Source organism: Elephantulus edwardii, unplaced genomic scaffold, assembly GCF_000299155.1.
Source record: "Elephantulus edwardii isolate Elephantulus edwardi_28Jun2011 unplaced genomic scaffold, EleEdw1.0 scaffold00069, whole genome shotgun sequence".
NCBI lineage: Eukaryota > Metazoa > Chordata > Mammalia > Macroscelidea > Macroscelididae > Elephantulus > Elephantulus edwardii.
In genome coordinates, this window is record NW_006399819.1 from 11,364,931 (window position 1) to 11,389,470 (window position 24,540).

Sequence of the window (24,540 nt, forward strand, 5' to 3'; positions counted from 1 at the left end):
CTGTGCTCACACTCACTAAACCTCTGGTGGTTTGACTATTTTAATGCTTTGGAAGTGTTTGAATATAATGCCATTTAATTTCCTCCCTCCCAAACACTCCAGTACATGCCTTTAGCATGCCCCCTGGAGTGGCTCTCGGGAGCCCACAGGACTGTGAGCAGCCTCTAACATCAGATAATCCTGAGTAGAGAATTCTGTCCTTGTTGAATCACAGATACTTGAAGACAACTCCTTGGCCCTAGTAGCACCTTGCTGTCACCCCTGAAGTTCTGCCACCAGCATCACCGGCTTCTCCATGGCTTTTAGATACTCAGGGCACACTTTATTAGAGCACAGACACCCTTTGAAAAATATAAGACAATCCTGTTAAAATATCACAAACTACATTTGGGCAGTTAACTGTATGATGTATAGAACCTTACCTAGAGTCTCTCTGCTTTCCCTGCTGGGAGGTATTATTTTATCTAAGGATTAGATAGGGAACTAGTGGCCTAGTGTAAAGGAGTTGTGCTGCTAACCCAAAGGCAGGCAGTTCAAATCTATCAGTTGCTCTGAGGATCTCTTCAAATCACTTAGGAGCAGTGATGTCAGTTTGAAGACTCAAGTGTACCTAATTCACCCCAGGGTCTTTTCAATCACTTACTATGCATCTGAGAGCCAGGCAATAAATAAGGATGACAGAAGACAAGTTGTGCTGCTGGAGAAGAGCACTGAATATCTCATGAACAGCCAGAGTGCTCTTTGGAGATAAGGATCACGAAACTTCATCTCACATATTTTGAGCCTGTTTCTAGGGAGGTTATTCCTCGGAAAGGGATATCACGCTTGGAAAGGTAGAGGGTCAGTGGAAGAAGGCCCTCAACAAGGTGGAATAACACAAGACTGCAATAATGGGCTTAAGCGTGTCCATGATGATGAGGATGGCACAGGATAGGATAGGGGACAGATCTGTTGTTCAAAGGGTGCCTATGAGTTGTACTCAGTTTGATGGCACCTAACAACAACAACAACAACAAATTTAAGAAAATTTAAGGAAGCTCTGGTCGTGTAGTTGCACTGTTAAACTAAAGGTGACACCTCTTTGCTGGTTCAAATCCATCAGCTGCTCCACAGGAGAAGGGTCATTTCCTCTTATGTGATTTACAGCCTCAGAAAACAGTTGGAGGGTCATCTGTGAGTTTGTTCTTACCTGAAAGCAATGAGTGAGTCAAGGATAAGGAAATGGAGACTCAGAGAAGTTGTGACAGTTAATCTGCTACATGCAACTCCCAAGGTTGGTGATGTCACTCTAATGGAGAGAGTCAAGATCCTTAGCATGTGGCCCAGTAAAGATGCCTGGGAGCCAAAGGCAGGTAGGATAGGGTGAGACAGTGGGCAAGGAAGTTCACATCATCGCAGGCTGGAAAACTGGCTCTTGTCTCTTAGGATTAGCCCTCATCCCATGAGTCCCCAGGACATGAGAACAGCCCAGCAGGGTGAGGACACTTGTCAGCAGATTAGCCACACTGATTTTGTTTGGTAATTCTAGCTAGTGGAGGGGAGGAGGGTTTTTCCTACTGTCCTCTGATCTCCACTGCGGCTTCCTTCTGATGAAGCCAGCACACCCACTGGGCCATGTTTACAAGAGGTGGGCCACACCATCCAAGAACCTGCCTTTGTTGAGAGTAATAGCTACCTTGTTCTTTTTCAGTTCCTTACTTTAAAACAAGGATAATAATAGTTTTTAATGGAACTATTGTGAAGCTTAAGATGAGGGAGTGAGCATATAAAATGCCTAGTGCATTTCAAGCACCATATAAATGTGATTTAATAGTAATGTGGGCTTTTCAAGGAAGTTATTCTTTAAAAAAAAGAAAATCTCCTGTTGGTCATATTTGGATTTAAGAGGTAAGAGGCTCCACTCAGACATTTAGCCTACATTCCATTCCTCAGCCTGCTTATCAGAGTCTTCCTGGCCTACGAGTTAGGGGCCCATGGTAAACAAGAAGACAGTACCCTATTTCTTAATCTAGTCTCACTCCAAAAGTCTCTTTGGGAAATTTACTGGAGAAGGCACATCTAGGTCATCAGAACAATCCTGAATGCTCAACACTAATAATTATACCCTGTCCCCTAACTTCTGCCCCCCTACCCCCAAGAGCCATTACCTGGCTCAAAGTTCTACAAAAAGCCAGAAGTTGAGTGAAGAGAGCAAAAAACCCCATGTAGAAAATCCCAAGGTGGTTTCTGAGTCTTACCACTATTCCAGACAACTGGAACAAACCAACTAGAAATTCCCCCGACCAGACTCGTTACCTTTACTTGTTAAGCTCATTCTGAGGATTGGAATACATTACCAACAAAATCGCAGATTTAGTTAATGGGACATGTTTTGAGAGTGTTAAGAGTAGCATTGCAGAGAGATAGTAATGTCATCACTCACACATAGGGAAATTACGTGCATATTCTGAAGATCAAGAGCAGAATTTCAGCTGAGAGTCTCTAAGGAGGGACAGAAAAGCTCATGCATTTTACTTCTGTTAATAGGTGATTAATTTGGCTGCTGTTGGGTAAGATATTAGGTTATCTGAGGAAACAGTTTCAGGTTCATACCAGTGAGCCGTGCCAAGTATGCACCTTTCCCTCAAGATGATACTAATCTATAAAAAAAGGAATAATAACAATATGATTGTATGATTAGGAAGATTGATAAAATGACATGTTTAGTAAAGTCAGTTTATTGGCACATTTTAAATGCTCAAAATAAATAACAGCTATCATTATATTCTGCATAATTTAAAACTATATAAAAATGGGTAGAAGAGACACTGGAAGATTGTTGTTGTTATGTGATTATACATGAACATATTAACAAGTATAATCTCTGGAGGTTAATTAGTGTTTACCTTATGCTTTTCTTTTTAATTGAGATTTTAATGAAAGTTTATAGAGGACTTGGATTTCCATTCCTTCACTGATGTACATTTTCCTCCCTGCCCACCTCCCCAGTTTGCTTTTCTCTTTGAAAAAAAATTCTTTCATTGTTTTACAATCCCCACCCCGAGTCCACTTTACGATGCAGTCTTAAGCTTTTCTGCATTGTATTTTATGCATAAAAGATAAAATTTTTATTTTTATAATCAGAAAAAATCTAGGAAATGTTTAAAAAATTTCAAAGAATTAATAACCTGTAATAATTTAATATCAGATAGAGGCTTATAAATGTATAGGATACTCTTCAAGGACAGCATCCAGTTTTCCCCAGTACACTGAAATAGGCATTTTTATTCTACATTTTTAGAGGAGGAAACGGAGAGAGGCAAAGTTAAATGACATTGAGTTGCAAGCCAGGTCTGAAAATAGGCTTTTAACACAATAGTCTCTAAGACCAGGGGTTCTTGGCTGGGGTGGGAAAGGTGATAAGAAGCTCCACTCCTTCATCTCCTTTCTGCCTCCTGTCTCTCTATCTTTTACACACACTTTATGCTGATAGCCTTCCCTTTTCCCAATATGCCACATTTGATGAAAATTCTATTGAAGATACAGCTTGTAAATTCAGTGAGAGGAAATCTCTGCCTTGGAGTTGAAGACAGGAATGTAACAGAGAAACCACTTGTAGATAGACCTGTATGCTATGAACATTATGTTGTACTTGCTTGTAAGCAATGCCATGGATACTGATTGTTGTTGTTAGGTGCCCCCAAGTTATCTACAACAGACCCAATGAACAACGGAGCTGAACCTTGTCCTAGCCTGTCCCATCTTCATCCTCTCAGATATGCTTCTGGCACTCTTACAGTCACTGTGTCAATCCATCTTGTTGAGTCTTCTCTTTCTCCATCCCTCCACCTTTCCCCGCTTATCTTTTTCCAAAGACTGGTGCCTTCTGACAACATGCCCAAAGAACGTGAAACTAAGCTTTAGCATCCCTGCGTCCAAGGAGCATCTTGGTTGCACTTTCCTCAAGATTGTTCAAAGGCATTTCTTCTTTTCTCAGCCTTATTCACTGTCCAGCTCTCAGATGCATAGACAACATTTGAAAAGTTTTGTTGTATATAACACTAGTAGCCAAGGAAATAATCAGAGGACCTCATGCCCCTTGGAAGAGTCAGCTTAACTCAGTGTTTAACTTAACTCAGGATTTTTTAGTCAACAGATGGGCTCAATCACCAGACCACTCAACTGGTGTGATGTGGAAAGGATGCCGAGCTCTTTGCAGGCTGGTTAAAACAATACACAGGCCTGAATGGTCTTCATGTACAGTTGCAGGCTTGATGCACATTTAATAAACACTCACCAGGCTTTCAACCAGCTGGTTGAAACAGCTCCAAGTATCTAGTGGAGATCAGATGTCTCTATGTGTTTTTGCCAAATTTCAAATTCATTGCTTGTGACTTGGAAGGGGATGGTACAGATGGTCTTTGCAAGGCATACACAAGTCCACAGCAGCTTACTCTGTAGCACCTTTGTTTTTCTGGTCAGGGTTAGAGCAGGTGCTCAGTTTGGAGGATTGGATGTGGTGTCTTGCACATCTGACTAATTGATAGTGCAATCATCTGAAGTGCCTGTACCAAGGGACAAATCAGTGTCATTGTTTCTGTTAGCTCCTTCCAGAAGTATTAAAAAATCTGCCTTAGTGGATACACAAAAATCTCACTTGAGGGCTGTTGGTTCAGTAATGAAATGGGGCACTGGCGTATTTTTGTAATGGCATCATGAATATTAGCATTGGTCAAAATTGTCTTGTCATTCTGTCAATGATGCTTTTTGTCTCCCTCATTCTAGCTAGGCTTCTTATCTGCCACATTCTAAAACAGGTATAAGTGGAAGCTATGATGGGGAGGAAGTTTTGCTTTATTTCAAGGATGATCATATCGAGGATTTGAACTCATTTACCCAAGGGCCAGGGGATAGAACAAAAGGCCCTATAAAGCATGTAAGTCCCCCTAAATGACTATAAGAAAAAAAAAAGAGTAAGTGGTTATGGAGGAGGGATTTTAGAGGCTTGTATAGAGTATGATTCAAAAGCAAGTGACTCTAAAACTAGATAATATTTTCTAATTTTTTTCTTATAAAACACATTAATGCACATTACATCATTTCATAAAGATGAACTACATTGTGAAAATATGCTTTCAGGGATCTCTCTAGAATGCTAAAGAGCAATGATGTCAGTCTAGAGACTAAAGTGCACCTGATTCAGGTCTTTGCAATTACTTGCTATGCTTCAGAGGGCTAGACACTGACTAAGGATTACAGAAGAAGGAATAATGCCTTTGAATTGTGTTGCTAGAGAACAGTATTGAACAGTCCATGGATTGCCAAGAGAAGAAACAGGTCTGTCCTGGAGAGGGTCAAACCAAGTTGCTCCTTGGAGGAAAGGATTTTGAAGCTCCACCTGACATACTTTTGGCATGTTGTCAAGAGGGACTAGTTCTTGGAGAAGGAAATCATGCTAGGAAAGGCAGAGAGATGGTGCAGGAGAGGAAGACCCTGGAGGAAATGGTTTGACACTGTAACTGGGGTAATGGGGGTAGGTGTGTTGGCGACAGTGAGACTGGCTCAGGATAGGGCAGAGTTCAAAGCTGCCGTACCTAGGGTTGCTATGAGTTGCAGATGACTTGACAGCATATAACAACAAAAACAACAACATTATTTGATGACCACAAAACCTTCTGAATAAAGATTGACAGATATTACTATCCATATAACTCATTTGTAACTGTGCTATACTGTGATGGCTTGTTGTGATGCTGGAAACTATGCCACTGGTATTTAAAATACCAGCTGAATCACAGTAGTGGACAGGTTTCAGTAGAGCTTCAAGAGGAAAACAGACTAGAAGCAAAGAAGCAAAGCTACACATCTACTTTTGAAAGAATGGGCCCGGCCCTCGAAAGCCCTATGAATGACTGTCCAATATAGTGCCAGATAGCAGTTCCTCAGATTGAAAAGTACCCACAATACAACTGGGGAGGAACTTCCTCCTCAAAGTAGAGTCTACCTAACTGATGTGGATGGAGTAAAACTTTAGACAGTGAAGGGCCTTTATTTGCTGATATGGTAAAACTCAAAATGAGAAGAAACAGCTGAAAATACCCATTATTAAATGAAATATAGACTGTATGAAGTATGAATTTAACAAAATTGGAAGTTATCAAAATGAAATGGAACATACAAAGACAGATGTCCTCCACATTAGTGAGCTGAGACAGAGTGGAATTGGCCATTTGAAATCAGACAATCATCTGGTCTACTATACTGGGAATGACAAAGAGCAATGGCACTGCATTCACTGTCTGAAAGAACATTGCAAGTTCTTTCCCTAAGCACACTGCTGTCAGTGATAGAATAATAGCAGAATGCTCTTATTAACAAGGAAGGTCTGTTACTACAACTGTTATTCAACTATAAAGGTCAGGGTTGTGTCTTTTCACCATACCAATTCAATCTGTATTCTGAGCAAATGGTCCAAGAAACCGAACTACATTAAGAAGAACATAGCATCAGGTTTAGAGGAAGACACATCCACAACTTAGGTCATGCAGATGACACAACCTCCCAGCTGCAAGTGAAGTATTTACTGATGAAAATTAAAGACTCTATCACCTTCAGGAGGGATTACACCTCAACATGCAGAAAACAATAATGTGGCAACTAGACCACCAGGCAACATCATGATAAAAAGCAAAGAGTGACACTATCAAGGATTTCATTTTACTAGGATTAATAAACAAAATCATTGGAAGCAACAATAAAGAAATCAAAAGACATAGTGTATTGGGGAAACGGGCTTTCAAAGATCTCAGCAAAGTGTTAAAATGCCAGGATGTCAGTTTAAATACTAAGGTGTGCTTGATCCAAGGGAATGTGTTCTCAATTGCTTCATGTGCGTGTGAATGGAGGAGAAGGTGATAAAAGAGAAAGACCAAAGGAAAACCACCATCTTTGAACTGTGGTGTTGGTGAAGCGTGCTGAATATGTCATGGACTGTTTCCAAAAGAACAGAGATAACTGGCTTGGAAGAAGTACCACCAGGATGTTCCTTTCAGGCAAGGATGACAAGACTTCATATCATATACTCTGAGCATGTGGTCAGGAAGGCCTAGAGTTTGGAAAAAGACATAATGCTTGAAATAGTAGAGAGTCAGTGACGGAGAAGATCAACAGGTTGGCTTGACACAATGATGGCAACAATGGTTTGAACATAGTCGAGATTGTGAAGAGAGAGCATGGGATTAAGAAAGGCTTCAATTTATGGCATTTAGGGTCACTGTGAGTTGTCAACACCTATCAATCACGATTGCCCTCTTCCTGAAAAACAATGCCTATCTTTACTATATACTTTACCACACTTAGACCTAAATGATCCTAGACCATTTTAGGGGGGTGAGGGGTGGTTTCAAAAGATCATTTCATTATCTCTGAGGACAATTTAAAATTCAAAAGGATTTCTGAAATGTTTCCCTCCAGCTATTTCTGAGCAAGTGCATGACCTTCTAAAACACAGCTATTTTTTCAAGAAAGACTTCATGTGCACCTGGAATTTTAGGGCTTAATACACTAATGGAATCCACTGAAAGTCTTACCCACTTCCTCTTTGGCATTCTGAGAGTTATTCTTCCCTTAAGTTCATTGGCAAGGTGAGTATGAAATCATCAAATAGGGTGCTGGCCACTTCAATCCTGAACCCCAGCAACCCCAAATAGGGTCTTTCCTCAGCAACAGTCACACCTCTCCTATTATATTTTAAGGGCATATTTATAACTATTTGTCCCCATCAGGCAGGGAGCTTCTCAAAGGACTGGACCGTATCTTCCTTGTCTGTGACCCCCAAGCTGCCCCAGTCTAGCACATGTACCACTTCTGAGGCTGGAAGATAACTACCCCTGATTCTCCCCTACTCAGTGGACCCCAGGGACCTATTCACAACCTAGACACTGGCTAAGAGGCTGGAGCAAACAAAAGGGCAAAACAATCAGGCCAATCTCAACTGGGGGAGGAAATAAAAAGGAAAGTTGATTTATATTGAGATCTTGAAGTGGTTTGTTTTGTGGAAGAAGTTCATTAGGATTCTGTGAGTGTGGGCTCCCCACCAAGTCAGCCTAGAAGGAGATGTGAAGAGAATCATCTGGAACCCACCACAGTCACAGGCCATACAAATCCTTTCTGATCTTCAGTTCCCTTCTTGAAAGCCACAAAGGTCCAGGGACAGCTAGGGTTGGAACAAGGCCCACCCTTGTCAAATAGAGTGCTTTGCTTAAATTTATAGACCTAGGGGAGTTTTCCTTTGACTTTGATCTCAGATAGGTTATACAGGGAATAGTTCTCTTCCCTTCATCTTATTGCTGTTGACCATTGTTGAATTGACCATAACTCATGGGTATCCCATGTATACTGGAGAAAATGCTGTCTGGTTCTTCATCTTGCCCGTGACTGGTTCAGACTGCACTCCTGTGATATAGGTCTGTTGCTGATTTTTGGAAGTAGACCACAATGTTTTTCTTCCTATTAATCTTACTCTGGGAGATCTGCTGAAACTTATTTAGCATCATAGAAACTGGCAGACTTTCACTGACAGTGGGTGGTGGCTGTATGTGAGGTTCATGGATTGGGAATGGAATCTTGTGTCTCACATGGAAGGGAAGGGTTTTGACGTTGAGACATCAATGCCCCAGACATTATCCAGGAGAGAAGGTCAAACCAAGCATAAGTATAATTTATCTTAAAACATAGTATAGGGAGCTCTGGTGGCCTAGTGGCAAGAAGCTGCACTGCAATCCCAAAGGTGCTCAGTTTGAATCCACCAGGTGCTCTGCTGGAGAAGGAGGGACAATCTCCTCCTGTACCAGTCAGATCTGATTTAATGGTATAGACACACACACACACACACACACACACACACACACACACCCCACCACCACCACCACCACCAACAACAACAACTACAACAACATATAATATTAGTGATGGGTCACTTATACCTGGTCTTAGACCTGCTTATATTTGCCCAAGGACAGAAAGAGAACGGAGTATTGAGCCAGAAAGAACTGGATAGGAATCCTGTCTTTGTCTCTTACTAGGTGTGTGTCCATTGGCAAGTTATTCAGCCTTTCTGGGATTAATCTATCACCTTTAGTATAAGAATGTGCTTGCCTGCTAATTGAAAGGTCACTGTTTGAATGTACAAGTCACTGTACAGGAGAAAAGACTTGGCGATCTGCTTCCCTGAAGTAAGTCCACAGGACAATTCAGCTCTATCCATTGTATTGTTATGAATGAGAATTTACTTAACAGCACTTAACTCCAACAATAACTATCTGTCTCAAAGGGTTTTTGGCTTTTAAAAAACACAATAAGATATATTTAAGATGTAATATTAAAGGGTTTTATAAAACAGTTTAAAGAGATGGTGATATAATATGAACTTTTTTAATATTTAGGAGTCTTGAACTACCAAATGGAGACAATGGTCCTCCTCTTCAATTTTGTGGGTCTAAGATAATGTATAAAACATTCATAGGACAGTACCTAGTTCAGAGTAGGTTCAAGAAATTATAACCAAGATGACTATGACTCACTTCCGCTCCCCTGAGGTAGCCCTGAGTCTTCTGGGATCTCTTTTCATTAGGAGAGGGTAGGGGCCAGGGCTGTTGGGTGGTTCATATTTGTTGATTCTGCCCATCCAACAGTGTTTTTAAAGAATATCTTCACTCTGCTTTTCTTTAGATAATGTCCCTCATGGTACCCATTTCACTTTGTTTTTTCTCCCCATTAGCACTACAAGCTGGACCAATTCGCATACTCAATGCCATTTTCCCAAGGCCATTGTGACTGGTCTAGATATGTGACCTAACCAGGAAAATAAGACACAACCCTGAGTCTTTTGGTAGGAAACAATCTCTTTTCTGTGAGACCACTTAGATGGTGGAAATACAGGCCTGGTAGATACAAGTAAATGAGGCTGACAGAAAGGAAAGGCAATCTAAAATTAGAAAATTGAAGGCACCACCACGAAGCTTGCTGTTACTATAAAGTGCTGTTGAGTTGCATACGATTCATATACTATAAACACATATCTATAATTAACACAGATCTGAACCCTGTCCTATCCTGTGCCATCCTCATCTGATATATTTGAGCCCACTGTTACAGTCATTGTGTCAACCCGTTTCGTTAAGGGTCTTCCTCTTTTTCTGCTTTCCCTTCTCCTTTTCAAGCATGATGTCTTCTCCAAAGAACAGCCTTTCCTAGCAACATGCCCAGAGTATGTGAGATAAAGCTTGGTCATCCTTGCCTCCGAGGAGCACTCTGACCACACGTTCTCTAAGATCTATCTGTTTGTTCTTTTGACAGTCCATAGGACATTCAGAATTCTCCAACATCACAGCTCAAAGACATCAATTCTTCTGTCATTCATGAATGCCTAGATCTAGTCAAATCGAAGCCCCCATGGACTTAGTCATTACTGAATCCAATGCATTTCAGCCCAGTCCATTCCTTTGTGTGTTTTTGTCATTTTTGGCTGAAAAATTTCATCAATATGATTGGAAAACACGTAGATGTAAGATTCAATCCCTAACCTCAATGATGTTCCCTGTTTTTACCCCTGAATGCCCCTCAGCTCACCCTGCGCCCGAACGCCTCTCCTTGTTTCACTTCCCGAGGATAGCCGTCAATCAGAAAGCCCTTGGTGTCACCGAGGCTGGCAGCCATCGCCTCCTTCAACAGCGCCAGAACGATACCCTGGAGAAGAGGGAAAGGGGACAGTCAGGACCAGAGTACCTTCACAGCACAACACTAGATCACCACACCACAAACCTCTGCTGCCTCCAAGCACACTCACACTCACGATATTCCTACATGTGCCAGAGTCCATGGCAGTGCCCTATAGTTCTCCATGGCAGAGTTTTAGCAAGGCCTTTCTTTAGAGAAAGCTCTGAGTAGGCTCACATTTCCAATCTTATTTAGCAGTTGAAGTCAGTCAGTCATTGCTGTCGAGTCAGACTGACTCATACCTGACTCTCCAGTAGCTTTTAAGAAGCTATATGTTCCACTGGAGGTGACCGTCAAGTGGGTGGTGGATTTGAACTGCCAGAGGTGCTGTCTTTGGGTTGGCACCAGAGTTTCCTCTCTTTCATATGATGAAGCTACCCATAAAGAGGAAAACTGTGCTACAAAACATATTTCATTGCTAATCTTTTCCCAGTAAATATTTTATAATATTTGACATCCCCTGATTTGAGAAGACTCTCTATAGAGGTGAAATAACACTGTTTCAGGGAGCTCTGGTGGCCTAGTGGCAAGAAGCTGCACTGCAATTCCAGAGGCGCACGGTTTGGATCCACCAGATGCTCTACTGGAGGAGGAGCAATCTCCTCCTGTACAGTCACATCTAATTTGACAGTACATGCATAAAAATTAAGAAAAAAATATTTTAAAAAAAGAAATAACACTGTTTTTCTGTTACCCTTTTTCAATTAATATTGTGGTCATAAATAATGAAGGATAGAGATATGGAAGCTTGAGAATGGGTATAGGGAAAATGCAGTCAACTGTCAAAACAGGTGGGCATCCTGTTCCCTGGTCTTTGGCAGGGGCTTTGGGAAGGGTGGGATGACGTGTGAATTAACTCCTCATGAAGTTTGCATTCTAGTAAGGAAGATAGATGATAAACAAAAACCCAGAGAACAAAAAGTTAGCTACAGACAATGGCTATGTACAAAATTAAAGCAGGGCAGAGAGACCTTGTGCTGGTGGGGCTGTTAAGACAGGCAGCTCAGGGAGGACTTCTTTTGATAAATTTTGACATTAAACCAGAAATCTGAATGAAGTAAAGGAGCAAACTATGTGCAAGAATCCTAAGGCAAGAACAGCTTGACCTCTGGGTGGAATAAAAAGGCTAGTGGTTGGATGGGAATGAGTAAATTGAGGGGGGAAAAAAATTCCACTGCCTTCAAGTGGATTCTCATTCACAGGCTAGGACAGAATAGAACTGCCCAATAGAGTTCCCGAGAGTGTAAATCTTTATGCCACATCTTTCTCAAGCAGAGTGGCTGGAGGAGTTTGAATCACTGACCTTGCCCTTGTATAGCTCAACACAATTAACACACTGTGCTTAGTAGTAAATTAATTGAGAACCAGAAGTCAGAGTACACAGGGTTTTGTAAGTCATGGGACAAAAAAAGAACAAAAATCCCCACACTAATGGCTATGGAGTTGGGGCTCTTGTGGCCTGGTAGTAAGAAGCTGTGTTGCAATCCCACTGTTCAAATCCCTAGCTGCTTCTTGAGATAAAGATGAGCACTCTCCTCCCATGTGATAAACTGCCTCTGAAAACCCACCAGAGGGTCAGCTATGGGGCAGTTCTGACTCAACAGTACACAACAACAACGACAACTGCTGTTGAATTAATTCCAACTGGTGGTGGTCCCATGTGTGCAAGAGGGGGAAAAGCCAAACTGCAGCAGGGTTTCAGTAGCTGATTTTTTAAAGGCAGCTCACCAGGCTTTTCTTTTGAGGTATCTTTGAGTGACCAGCAGCAAAACTGAGGGGGATGTTCACATTATCCTGGGACTCAGATTATGGTGAGGAGCCATTGGGAGGTGCTAGGGAGAGAGGGCAACACAATCTGATAAATGCTTTAGAGGAACTACTCTTTCTACTCTGGGAAGAGTAGAATGAAGGGAGGAGAAGTGGGAGAGGGAGGCTAGCTAAAGAGGCGGATGAAGTGGTTTGTTCTTGTATGCGGACCCTCTGGCTTCCTGGTGGAGAACAGGCTGCATCTACTTAAGGAGGAGATGGGAGCTCTATGGGATAATAGACCCTGATTACAGACACTAGTAGAGGGCCTGGTGTGGTGGGGACATAATGAATGATTTTTGGTACCAATGACATCTACCTTCTCAGAGATGGATGGTGACTCGATAAGAAAGATGTTGATTCACAGTGACCCTATGCACAATAGCTCGGAACCCTGCTCTATTCTGAGCCAATCTGCAGTTTCTGTGTCAATCCATCCCATTCAACATCTTCCCCTTTTGTTTGTTTTTTTTTTTTTTTAATCATTCTTCTATTTCCTAAATACAGAAATTGACAATCAGAAAAGGAAAAAAAAAAGAAAGACGTACAAAAGCAATGACCCTTATTTAACTATTTAAGGAAGATACCAAATTTTAAGTTAATACATATCAATAACAACAACTCAGAATACATAAAAATATCATTTTCTATTTTCTGGGAATTTCTAACTGTAGGCTCTTCTATACCACATCTGCAACTGCTTTAATGGTTTTTAACCTTAATGCTGGGTGAGATTCTTGGTAAAATAGTGAAATAAGTCATTTTTGTGTTTTATGCCGCTTTCTCCCAGGGTGCTCCTTAGAGGCAAGTATGGTGAAACCTGGTCTCACATAAATTTGGGAATGTCGGGATGGGCTAGTCATTGGAGAAAAACCATCATTCTGGGAAAGACAGAGGGTCACAGAAAGAGAGGAAGACCCCCACCAAGATGGTCTGGCACATGACTGTCACAATGGGCTCAGGTATATCAGAGATTGTGAGGATGACACAGGAGAGGGCAAGATCACATCGTTGCTCACAGGATTGCTATGAGCCGAAATAGACTTGACGGCACCTGGCAACAGCAACAACTCTTCATCAGGACTTCCCACGATTCCCTTCCATTTCAGGAGCCAGGATCCTTTCGTATAAAAAAACCTGCCTCGAGGGAGCCCTGGAGGCACAGCGAGTAAGACGTAGGGCCCCTAACTGAAGACTGATAGCTTGAATCCATCAGCCACTAGGCAGGAAAAAGATGGCAAAACTTCCTTTTGTTAAGATTTATAGCCTTGGAAAACCAAAGGAGGGTCAGCATGGGTAGAAATCGACTCAATGACAGTGGGTAGAGAGAGGCTTATCTCAAGGTTATTTGGAATTGTTCAAGGGTTATTTGTAGTTAAAATGAAGAACCTTTCATGCCCTTGTTAAAGGAAGTCGTCAGAAAGCATGCATATGAAGTTTGGGGGAAGCTGAACTCTCTGACATTTATAAATGACAGTTGTTTTCCAAGATCCATATTCCCTTTTGTTTAGCAACACTCATTCATATCCAAGTTTTAATAGGGCACCTGGCTCTCAGGGAGGCCAGTATCTTTTCCATCTGGGGAGGTGTTGTTTGAATGTGGAACACATTAAAAAATGATGTGTGTGCTTTCTGGGTCACTTCCCTAAAGAGAAATTGAGTGTTCATATCCTTGTTCTTTCCCGTTTCCTGGGACTGGAATGGAAAAGTCAGCTCCTACCATTTTGGTGAAGATAATACTTAAGGAATCACAGAGAACATGACTGAGGAACTCCAGTCTGGACAAATGAGTCAGACAGAGTTTTTATCTCGTTGGGACCTCCTGACTGTCTCTGGATTTTTAAGCAGGAGAGAAAGCAAGCAAAGTTGTTGTCTCTATGAGTTTCTTTGTTTCTGCAGCTTAGACGAATCACAACACTACAACATTTCTCACAGCCCGGGAAAGCAGGTGGTTAGGACAAGCTGAGGTGTTTACCGTGGGCACCAGGTCTCCGCGTTCCATCATGTCTCTGATCAATTTGCTTCTTTCAGAGTCTGAGGAAAGCTCTTTACGCAGAAGCTCACCAGTGGAAAGATGTGTAAATCCGTATTTTTCCACCAGCTTTGCACACTGTGTGCCTTTGCCAGATCCAGGGCCACCTTGAAAAGAAGTCACATTGTTAGTCATACATTCCAAATCTGGTGCCTCATTTTTATGAAAGTCACTGTGGTGAAAGTGTACTGAGTATTTACTATAAATAAGGAGCTGTGCTGAGATCTATGAGTATAAAGGAGATTGAGTGACAGCCCTTGGTTTCAAATCACTTACTGTGTATGCTTACAAAACCCCACCAATAGGTATTCTGTGGTGGGTGGAGAGTTTAGCTTGCTTTAAGGGCAAGCAGAAGCAGAAGACTCCCACTTTCATAGAGAAGTCAAGAGAAGTGCCCTAGGGAACTGAATCCACTCCCTAGCTCATGAGCAAAGCACTGACCACACATCAGTGCCTGATATACAGAGTGCTCAAATGGTTTAAAAGAAATAATTTCATTTTGAAACCACAAACATATACAGAAGACTTATAAGACCTTGCTGAATTATTTGACAGGAAGTTGCTATATGATGTTTTATCATGCCAGAACACTTGCTATTTTCTATGTGGAAACAAATGCATTCTCCTATATAACCGTGCACTCGTGCACTCTGATGCCATTCACATATCAGCCCCTGTCCCAACAATGTCCTCTGAAGCAAGGCCAGAATCACACATTGCCCTGAATGATTATGCCATTCTGGTCTCCTTCCCCTTAGCATTTTTTCAACACTTTTGAAGATTATAACAGTTACTTCTGTAGACTTAATATTTTCCTAACTACTATTAATAATTCTGAGCACTTCCCATACTTTTGACCAGCTACTTTGACTATTTTTCTCCAGTTCAACTAGTTATTAAGTCCTATTGATTTTATTGACAACAACAATACTAGATAACCTTTGCTAAGTGTTTACTGTGCCAGACATTATTTTAAGCATTTTATGTATTAAATGAAAATAAATTTAAGAGGTGTTGTAGTTGTTATATGCTGTAGAGTGGAGACTGGCTCAAGGCTGACCCTTTATCGGCTTTTCAGAGTCAGTAGTCAGCATGGGAGGGAAATGCCCATCTTTCTCCCATGAAGCAACTGGTGGATTCAAACCATGTGCCCTTGAGTTGACAGCTAACTTCTCACCATTTGTCTAAAAAGGAGAAAATGGGACATAGGGTCACAAGGTGTGAGTGTCTCTCTGAAAGGGCCCGAGGAAGTGAGAACAACAAAGCCCCTCACTGCCCCAGAGCAGAAAGCAGATCAGGACCCCATAGCCCAGACCCAAGGTTCCTCTAAAGCCCCAGCAGCAGAGGTCCATTTATTTATTACTGACTCACAGTTATGGTACCAATATTGAGGTTTATTAGGGAAGGAAGTTGGAAAGTGGGAGAAGCAAAGAATATCACCCAAAATAAGTTCCAAGTTGTAGCCCAGCAGTCCCAAGGTAAAAGTCCTCAGTTAGTCCAGCCTTCAGTTTTAATTCAGCAAGCAGCTTTTCCTTCCATCCTCAAAGGCAAGAACAGCAATATCCTTTAACTGTGGCCACCACATATGCAAGAAGCCTCAGGTCACACTTTACCACCTTTTGTCCACAGCAATGCTAGTCTCTCCACCACCAGAGTCTTGCTCTCATCTGCATCTTGCCACCATTAGCCTTGCTTGCCTCAAGTCTTGTTTTGAGTCTTACCTCAAGTCTTGCTGCTCAGTGTGGGAAGCACTCCTTCACTTATTCTAATCCCACAGCTGAGGCTGATTTGCAAGCCCATGTGTCTGCAGTTAAGGTAGCTGGATACCAGAGGCTAAAATGAGTAAAAATGGTGACAACACCATGTCATCAGAGCTCCCAAACTTAAAAGGTTTTTGTTGTTATTGTTGTTAGGTGCTGTCAAGTCAAGCACAATTCATAGGGACTCTGTGAAAAAAAAGATCTGAAGCCTGTTCTGTCCTGCACCATCCTCACACTTCTTAACACACAAGAGCCCATTGCAGCAGCCACCAGGTCAATACACCTTGTTGAGGGTCTTCCTCTCCTTCGCCACCCTCTATCCTTCCCAGCATCATGTCCTGTAAGGAATAGCCCCTACTAGCAATGTGCCAAAAGTATGTGAGATTAAGCCTCATCATTCTTGCCTCCAAAGAGCACTCCAGCTGCACTCTCTCCAAGACAGAGCTGTTTGTTCTCTTGGCTGTCTATGAGATGTTCAGTGCTCTTCTCCAACACCACAGCTCTAAGGAGTCAATTCTTTTTCTGTCATCCTTATTCATTGTCCAGATCTCAGATGTATAGCCAGTGAACAGAAAGATTATGGCCTGAGTCAGATGCACCTTAATCCTCAAACCGACATCATTACTCCTCAATAATTTGGAGAGGTCCCTAACTGCAGATTTTTCCAAGTGCAATTCATCTCCTTATTTCCTGACTGTTAGTACCAAGGGTGTTAATTGTGGATCCAAACAAGATGAAGCTGCTGACACTTTCAATCTCCTCCCCATCCATCCTGATGCTGCCTATGGGTACAATGGTAAGAATCTGTTTTCTTTTTTTTTAAAATCATTTTATTATTGTGTGTGTGTGTGTGTGTGTGTGTGTGTGTGTGTGTGTGTGTGTGTACCGTCAAATCGGATCTGACTGGTACAGGAGGAGATTGTCCCTCCTTTCCCGGCAGAGCATCTGGTGGATTTAAACCATGCGCCTCTGGGATTGCAGTGCAGCTTCTTGCCACTAGGCCACCAGAGCTCCCCTAGAATCTGTTTTCTTGATATTGAGATGCAATCCATACAGAAAGCGGCATTCTTTGATCTTCTGCAACAAGCGCTTGAAGTATTCCTCACTTTCAGCAAGCAAAGTTGTGTTATCTTCATAATACAGGCCATTTAATGAGTCTCCCCCAATCCTGTTGCCACACTCTTCTTCTTGAATCATTTGCTGAGCATATATGTTGAATAGGTATGGAGGGAGAGCAGAACCAGGACACAATTCCTTCTCAATTTTAAACCATGCAGCGTTCCTCTGTTCTTAAGAGGTAGGCATTGTTATTATAGTTAATGGAATAGTCTTAGATTACATAGCTAGTAAGTGGCTTTTTTTTGGGTTCTCTTTTAAAATAGAACCAATTCAATGCGTCACATGATAGGTGGGAAGTCCAGCACCTTGTCTATTCATAGTCTTGAATGGAATTCCTCCACCCTCGGGAAACCTCAGTTTTTGTACCAAAAGCCTTTAAATGACTGGATGAAGTCCAATCACATATGGAGGGTAATCTGTTGAGCTTAACATAAACAAATTGAAATGCTAATTATATGTAAATACATTCATAGCAGCATCTACACTAGTGTTGGCCCAAAGTACAGGGCACTATAGCTTAGCCAAGCTGACATATAAAATCAGCCATTACAGAGGCAAAACTAGGATTTTAAGCCAGTCTGGCTCTCAGAGGTATTCTCTCATTTCTCTTCACTGTGAGGCAACAACATAGGTCTTTGAGATTTCTGCCTGGGGAGAGCAATCACTGTACATTACGTGGGGAGTGAGTGGAGCTTTAAAGTCCCACAAACTTGCTAGGAGGATGATGTTCCTGAAAAGCATGCCACTTCCCAGTTACAAAGTGGCTGCCTTTTCCCCATGGAATAAAATCCAAACTCTGTAGAGAGGCTTTCTACCTTCCAGAATCTAGTTCTATTTTACCTCTCCAAAGCAGGGTGCTCTGGTGGCTAAAATTTTGGCTGCCAACCCTAAAACACATGGTTCAAATTTACCAGTTGCTCTGTGGGAGAAAGATGAGCAATCTCTTCCCAGGTGATAAATTGCCTCTGAAAATCTGTTAGAGGGTCAGCATTGGGTTGGTTCCAACTTGACAATACACAACAACATGATGAAATTCTGGACTAAGTGAAGAAGAGTGTAGCATCAGAATTTGAGGAAGACTCATCACTAACCTACCTTATGCATATGCCACAACCATACTTGAAGAAAGTGGAGAGTACATGAAACACTTGCTGCAGAACATCAAAGCCTTTGAAATGGATTATACCTCAACACCGAGAGAACAAAAATCCTTGCTACTGGGCCAATAGGCAACATCATGATGGATGGAGAAATTGCTGATGATGATTTCATTTTACTTGGATTAAAAATCAACACTCATGGTAGCAGCAGTCAAGAAATCAAACAATGTGTTGCCTTGTAGAAATCCACTGCCAAAGGCCTCTCTAAGGTACTACAAGCCAAGGATGTCAGTTTAAAGCCAATGGTGCACCTGATCCAAGTCATGGTATTTTTATTGCTTTCTATGCATGTAAAAATTGGACATTTACTAAGGATAATAGAAGAATCAATGCCTTTGAGTTATAGGGTTGGAGAAGAATATGAAATATACTATGGATTACAAAAGAACAAACAAGTCTGTTTTGGGGGAAGTGCAATCAAGGCACTTCTTGGAGGCAAGGATGGTGAGGCTTGTCTTACATACTTTGAGTATGTTGTCAGGAGAGGGAAGTCCTTGCAAAAGAACATCATACCGGGAAAGGTTGAGAGTCCTCAGAAGAGAGGACCGGCCCTAACAAGGTTGACTGACGCAATGCCTTAACAATGTGCTTGAGCATGACAGAGATCTTGAGGACGGTGCTGGAAAAGGCAAGGTTCAGACCTGTTGTTCAGAGATGTAGGCCCCTATGAGTTGTAGTCAACTCGACGGCACCTAAAATGAAAAGCAATCACACCAGATGTGTTGACATGGTGATTGAAGCAATGGGTTTGAGTATTTCAGAGATTATGAGGATGGCACGGGATAAGAGTGTTCAGATCGATTATTCATAGGATTTCTATGAGTTGCACTCAACTTTACAGCACCTAACAACTACAGCAACAATTGTTGTTGTTTGATGCCATCAAGACAACTGTGACTCACAGAATCTTATGAACAATAGTTCTGAACCCTGTCCTATCTTGAGCCAGTCTTATTGTCTCTGACACATCTTACCCCATTGCTATAGTTGCTATGTCAATCTATCTCATCAGGGTCCTTCTGTATTTCGCTGACCCTCTACCCTTGCAGGCATTATGTCCTTACCCAAAGACTGGCCCCTGCTGGCAACATTCCTAAAATATGTAAGATGGAGTCATAAAATACTTTCCTCCAAGGAGCAACTTGGCTTCACTCTCCAGGACATACCAGTTCGTTATCTTAGCAGTCCATGATATGTTCAATACTCTTTTCCAGAACCAAAATGCACATATTATCTTCTGCCATCCTCAGTCACTGTCTAGCTCTCAGATGCATAGCAACCAACTGAGAACACCACAGCCTTGATCAGGCACATCTTAGTCTCTAGACATTATTGCTTCTTAGTCTCTTGACATCATTGCTCTCTATCACCCTTGAGAGGTCTTTGACAGCACTCCAAAAGCAGCTCATCTTTTGATTTCCTGACTGCTTGCTGAAACTGAGGAAGACCTGAAGTACTTGCTGCAGAAGGTCAAGGGCTACAGCCTTCAATATGGATTGACACTCAAAATCAAGAAAACAAAGATTCTCACCAATGGACCGACTGGCAGCATCATGATAGATGGTGAAGAGATTGAGATTATTGACAGCTCTACAATCAATACTCTTGGTACCAGCAGCCAGGAAATCAAAAGACGAATTACATAGGGAATATCTGCTGTCAGAGCAACCATGCCAGTTTGTAGACTAAGGTATGCCTGATATATGCCATGGTCTTTGCAATTACTTGCTATGCATCATAGAGCTGGACAATGACTAGGGATGATAGAAGGAGAGTTGATGCTTTTGAGCTGTGATGCTGGAGAAGAGTACTGAATATACCATGGACTGCTAGGAGAACAAACAGGTTTGTACTGGAAAGGTTGAAACCAGGTTGTTCCTTGGAGGCAAGGATTCTGAAGCTTCGTCTGGCATACTTTGGACGTGTTGCAAGGTGGGATCAGTCTTTGGAGAGGGACATCATGCTTGGAAGGGTGAAGTGATAGCACAGGAGAGGAAGACCCTCGATGAGATGGATTGATTCAGTCACTGGGGCAATGGGGATAGGTGTATCAGAGACAATAAGATGGGCACAGAATAGAGCAGGGTTTATGGCTGTTGTACATAGAATCAGAGTCACAGGTGACTTGACAGCATATAACAACAACAACAACAGTGCCTAGAATGTTGATTGTGGAACCAAGCAAGATGAAATCATAACAACATCAATCTCTTCTCCATCCATCTTGACGATGTCAGCTGGCCTGGTGGTGAGAATCTTTGTTTTCTGGATGTTTAGAGCCATATCAAAGACTGCAGTCTTTGACCTTCTCCAGCAGACGCTTTAAGTCCTCCTCAGTTTTAGCAAGCAAGGTTGTATGATCTGCATAACCCACAGAAGCGTCAGCTATGAGAAAGCTCTGGGGCCTACTTTGTAGGAAGTTATACTGCTAACCCATAGGCCAGAGTTCTGACAGTTTAAGTCCACTAGAGGCTTTGAAGGGAAAGATGAACAATCTCTTCCTATGTGACTTACAGCAGTGAAAACCTGCTATAGGTTCAGCTATGCCAATGACTCCATCTCAATGGCACTGAGTTTTTGAGTTTGACCATTCTCCATTTTTTTCTTTTTTAATTTTTTTATTGTTATCTCCATTTTTTCTTTAAACACCGACACATCTAACTCTGCTTGAACAAGACATACACTTCCAGAACCACTTGCTCTTATTCTTCGTGGTCTTCAGCCTGAAAGGTCTTCCTCTTGGCGCCTTTTCTTAGATAATTATAAACATCCTCTTCATCTCTTGTTGTTGTTAGTTTGCTGTTGAGTATGACTCACTGCAACCCTATGAACAATTGACCCAAATCCTGTCCTATCCTGTGCTATCCTCCTCATCTCTGACACACTTGAGCCGACTGCTGCAACTCACCATGTCAGTCAACTTTTTGGGGGGTCTTCCTCTCTGTTGTTGAGCCTCCACCTTTCCAAGCATGATATCCTTTTTCAAGGAATACCTCCTTATCTAACGTATGAGAGATGCAGCTTTACCATCCTTGCCTCTAAGGAGCAATCTGAATGGCACCTCTTCCAAGACATAGCATTTGCTCTTTTGGTTGTCCATGGGATATTCAGCACTCTTCTCCAACAGCACTCAAAGGGCTCACTTCCTCTTCTGTCATCCTTATTCATTGTCCAGCTCTCTGATGCACAGCAAGTGATCAGAATGACTATGGCCTGAACATGCACACCTTAGGACAACTCAAATGTTCCCCATGTCATGAAGCTACTTCAGCTACTTTTGCAGCCTCTCCTTCTGCTCTGTTGCGGTAAGGGGTTTAGTTTAGACGGCATGCTGGAGCGTCTGCACTCACAGGAGCTGGAGCAGGAGCATAGTCCTGGCACATAGTGTCTGATGAGCCAAGTGTTTCCTGCCTAAAGCGAATACTTGGCATTAAAGAGAAAAATGCAAATGAGGCTTCCGTGGGGTCATGCTTTTGGTTTGATTTGAGATTCAAGAGACCCCATGTGTTATGGAGTGGAGCTGCCCCGCGTGAACTCTTGGCTGTGATCGTCACTGAAGCACGTCAGCAGACCTGCTTCTTCTGTGGTGCCTCCGAGCGGGCTCACCTGGCCAAATTTTCAGTTACCAGATGATGGCAAACTGTTTGTCCCACCCATGCATCGTTGAAGTTTTAATTTGATAGTAAGACTCTGGTGGACTAGTGGGTAAGGAGTTGCACTGTCAATCCAAAGGCAGGCCGTTCAAACCTACCTCTGGGAGAAAAGCCACCTCTGTGGAAGAAAGATGAGTAATCACTTTCCTTGTGATTTCCAGCCTTGGAAAAAAACTGCTGGAGGGTCAGCTATAAGTTGGTTTCAACTTCACGGCATATAACAACAATTATATTTTTCAGGGTTTGTTGCTCTTCACATCTTAATTTTTTCCTTGGAATAGCTGCTGACCATCTTCCTGAGAGAAAACTTCTTTCCCTTTTTTCTTCTCCTCCTTCTCTATTCTTTGCTCCCTCTCTGGAGGGTTAGTTTGAGTTGGTTTCAATTCAATGGTAATGAGAAATAAAGATAGATATGTATGTATCCCTAAACAGGATATTGGTTAAGTTTACTTCTGAACATTATATTATATATAATGCTGTACATTATAAGTAGTATTCTTTGATGAATGTTTTCACATCATAGTATTTTAATGATTCCTCAATCTGAGTATTGAACTCTTGTGTTATTTTTTCTTCTTTTCATACTGTTGCACAGTATTCCATTGTATAAAAACACACCTGTCTATTGTCCAGCTGAAAAGCTTTTGATGGGTTTCCGCCCCCCCATTCACTCACTGTTGCACTTTTCTCCCCACCCATTCACCCCCACCCCCACCCCCAGTTCGCTCCTCTCGCTTTTGATGGTTTTAGTTTTGGTTTTAACAAAAATTGACTCTAGACTTTTCTGTCTGAATCTTGGGTGGTGCATAAGAGTTAGAATATCTCTATTGCATATTTGTAGGCATAGAAAGAATTGAGAGTGGCTTAGAATTTTCTGAAGGAAATGAAAATCCAGCAAAAACCAATCCATAATATTTTTCCCAATGGAAAAAAGTAGCTTTTACTATATGTTTAAAAATTCTTAAAGAATATTTATGGTCTTTAAATAAGCTTCCTGGAAAGAGCTGGTAGGCAAAAGCCTCATTCATAAGAAAATATCTCCTTCAAAATGTCTGAAAACAGAGACCACAAAAATGCTAAAGATGAAATAGAAGACTGGTAATGAAGTTGGTGGTATTTTGTCTTATTTTCCTCATTACAAGGTATGAGAAAAAATAAGAAAATAAGTCACATACTGGCAGAAAATATTTGCTATATGTATGTTCAACAAAAGACTAGTATGCAGAACATAAGAAATGCAAGGCAATAGTAAAAACATAAACAGTAATTTTAAAAGTGAGTAAAGACTTGAGTAGAGACTTTTTACCAAAGATGACAAATAAATGAATAATAAAGATGTACAACATCACTATGAAGAAAATACAAAAACTAATTTTAACTCTATTATACACTTAAAACTCTCTTTCATTGCTGTAGAGTTGGAAAGGACTCAAAGCTGATGCTCTGGGAAGTTTTCAGAAGCTATAATGGCACAAGAGGAGACTGTCGGTGTATCTCCTGGGGAGCAGCTGATGAATTTGCAGCATCCGCTTTTGGGTTGGCAGTGTAACTCCTCATTGTTGGTACTGTTGAGTTGAGTACAACTTCTATCTACCCTATGAACAGCCAACCTCAAATCTGCCTTATCCTGTGCCATCCTCCTCTTTTCTGAGACACTAGAACCCATTGCTGAAGTCACAGTGTCAATCCATCTCATTGGGAGTCTTCATCTCCTTTGCTGACCCTCCATCTTTCCAAGCATGATGTCCCTTTCCAAGGACTAGCCTCACCAAGCTATATGTCCAAAAGGGTCACCAACTGAAAAAGACTGACAATGTCAAGTTTTGGAGAGGATGTGGAGTGTCTGGAACTCTCACACATGGCTGGTAAGAATATGTAATCACGTTAGAAAGCAAAAGTTTCCTCCAGGGTCACCCATTTTGAATAATATTGCATGAGTTCCTTGTTTTTCAATGCTGCTTAGTATTCCATTGTGTGGATATACCACAGCTTCTTTATCCATTAGTTTGTTGATGGGCCCTTAGGCTGCTTCCAACTCTTTGCTATTGTAAACAAACCTGCAATAAACATGGGTGTGCAAATATCTGCTTGGATGGCAGACATGGTCTCTCTGGGGTATATTCCCAGTAATGGGATTGCTGGGTCAAATGGTATCTCTATTTGCAATTTTTTGAGCTCCACACCACCTTCCACAATGGTTGCACCATCTTACATTCCCACCAACAGTGAATAAGAGTTCCAGTTTCTCCACATCC

The 24,540-nt window shown here is 41.7% G+C and overlaps 1 protein-coding gene across 1 annotated transcript in view; it reads right to left on the reverse strand.

Annotated features, from left to right (window-relative positions):
- The window catches only part of AK5 (adenylate kinase 5), a 531,421-nt gene that overhangs the window by 34,905 nt on the left and 471,976 nt on the right, over positions 1 to 24,540 (reverse strand). The window contains exons 11-12 of the mRNA XM_006888596.1: positions 14,537 to 14,700; positions 10,609 to 10,725 (exon numbers count right to left, since the gene is read on the reverse strand). Of these exons, the coding sequence (XP_006888658.1) occupies positions 10,609 to 10,725; positions 14,537 to 14,700 (281 nt within the window). The remainder of the gene's footprint in view (positions 1 to 10,608; positions 10,726 to 14,536; positions 14,701 to 24,540) is intronic.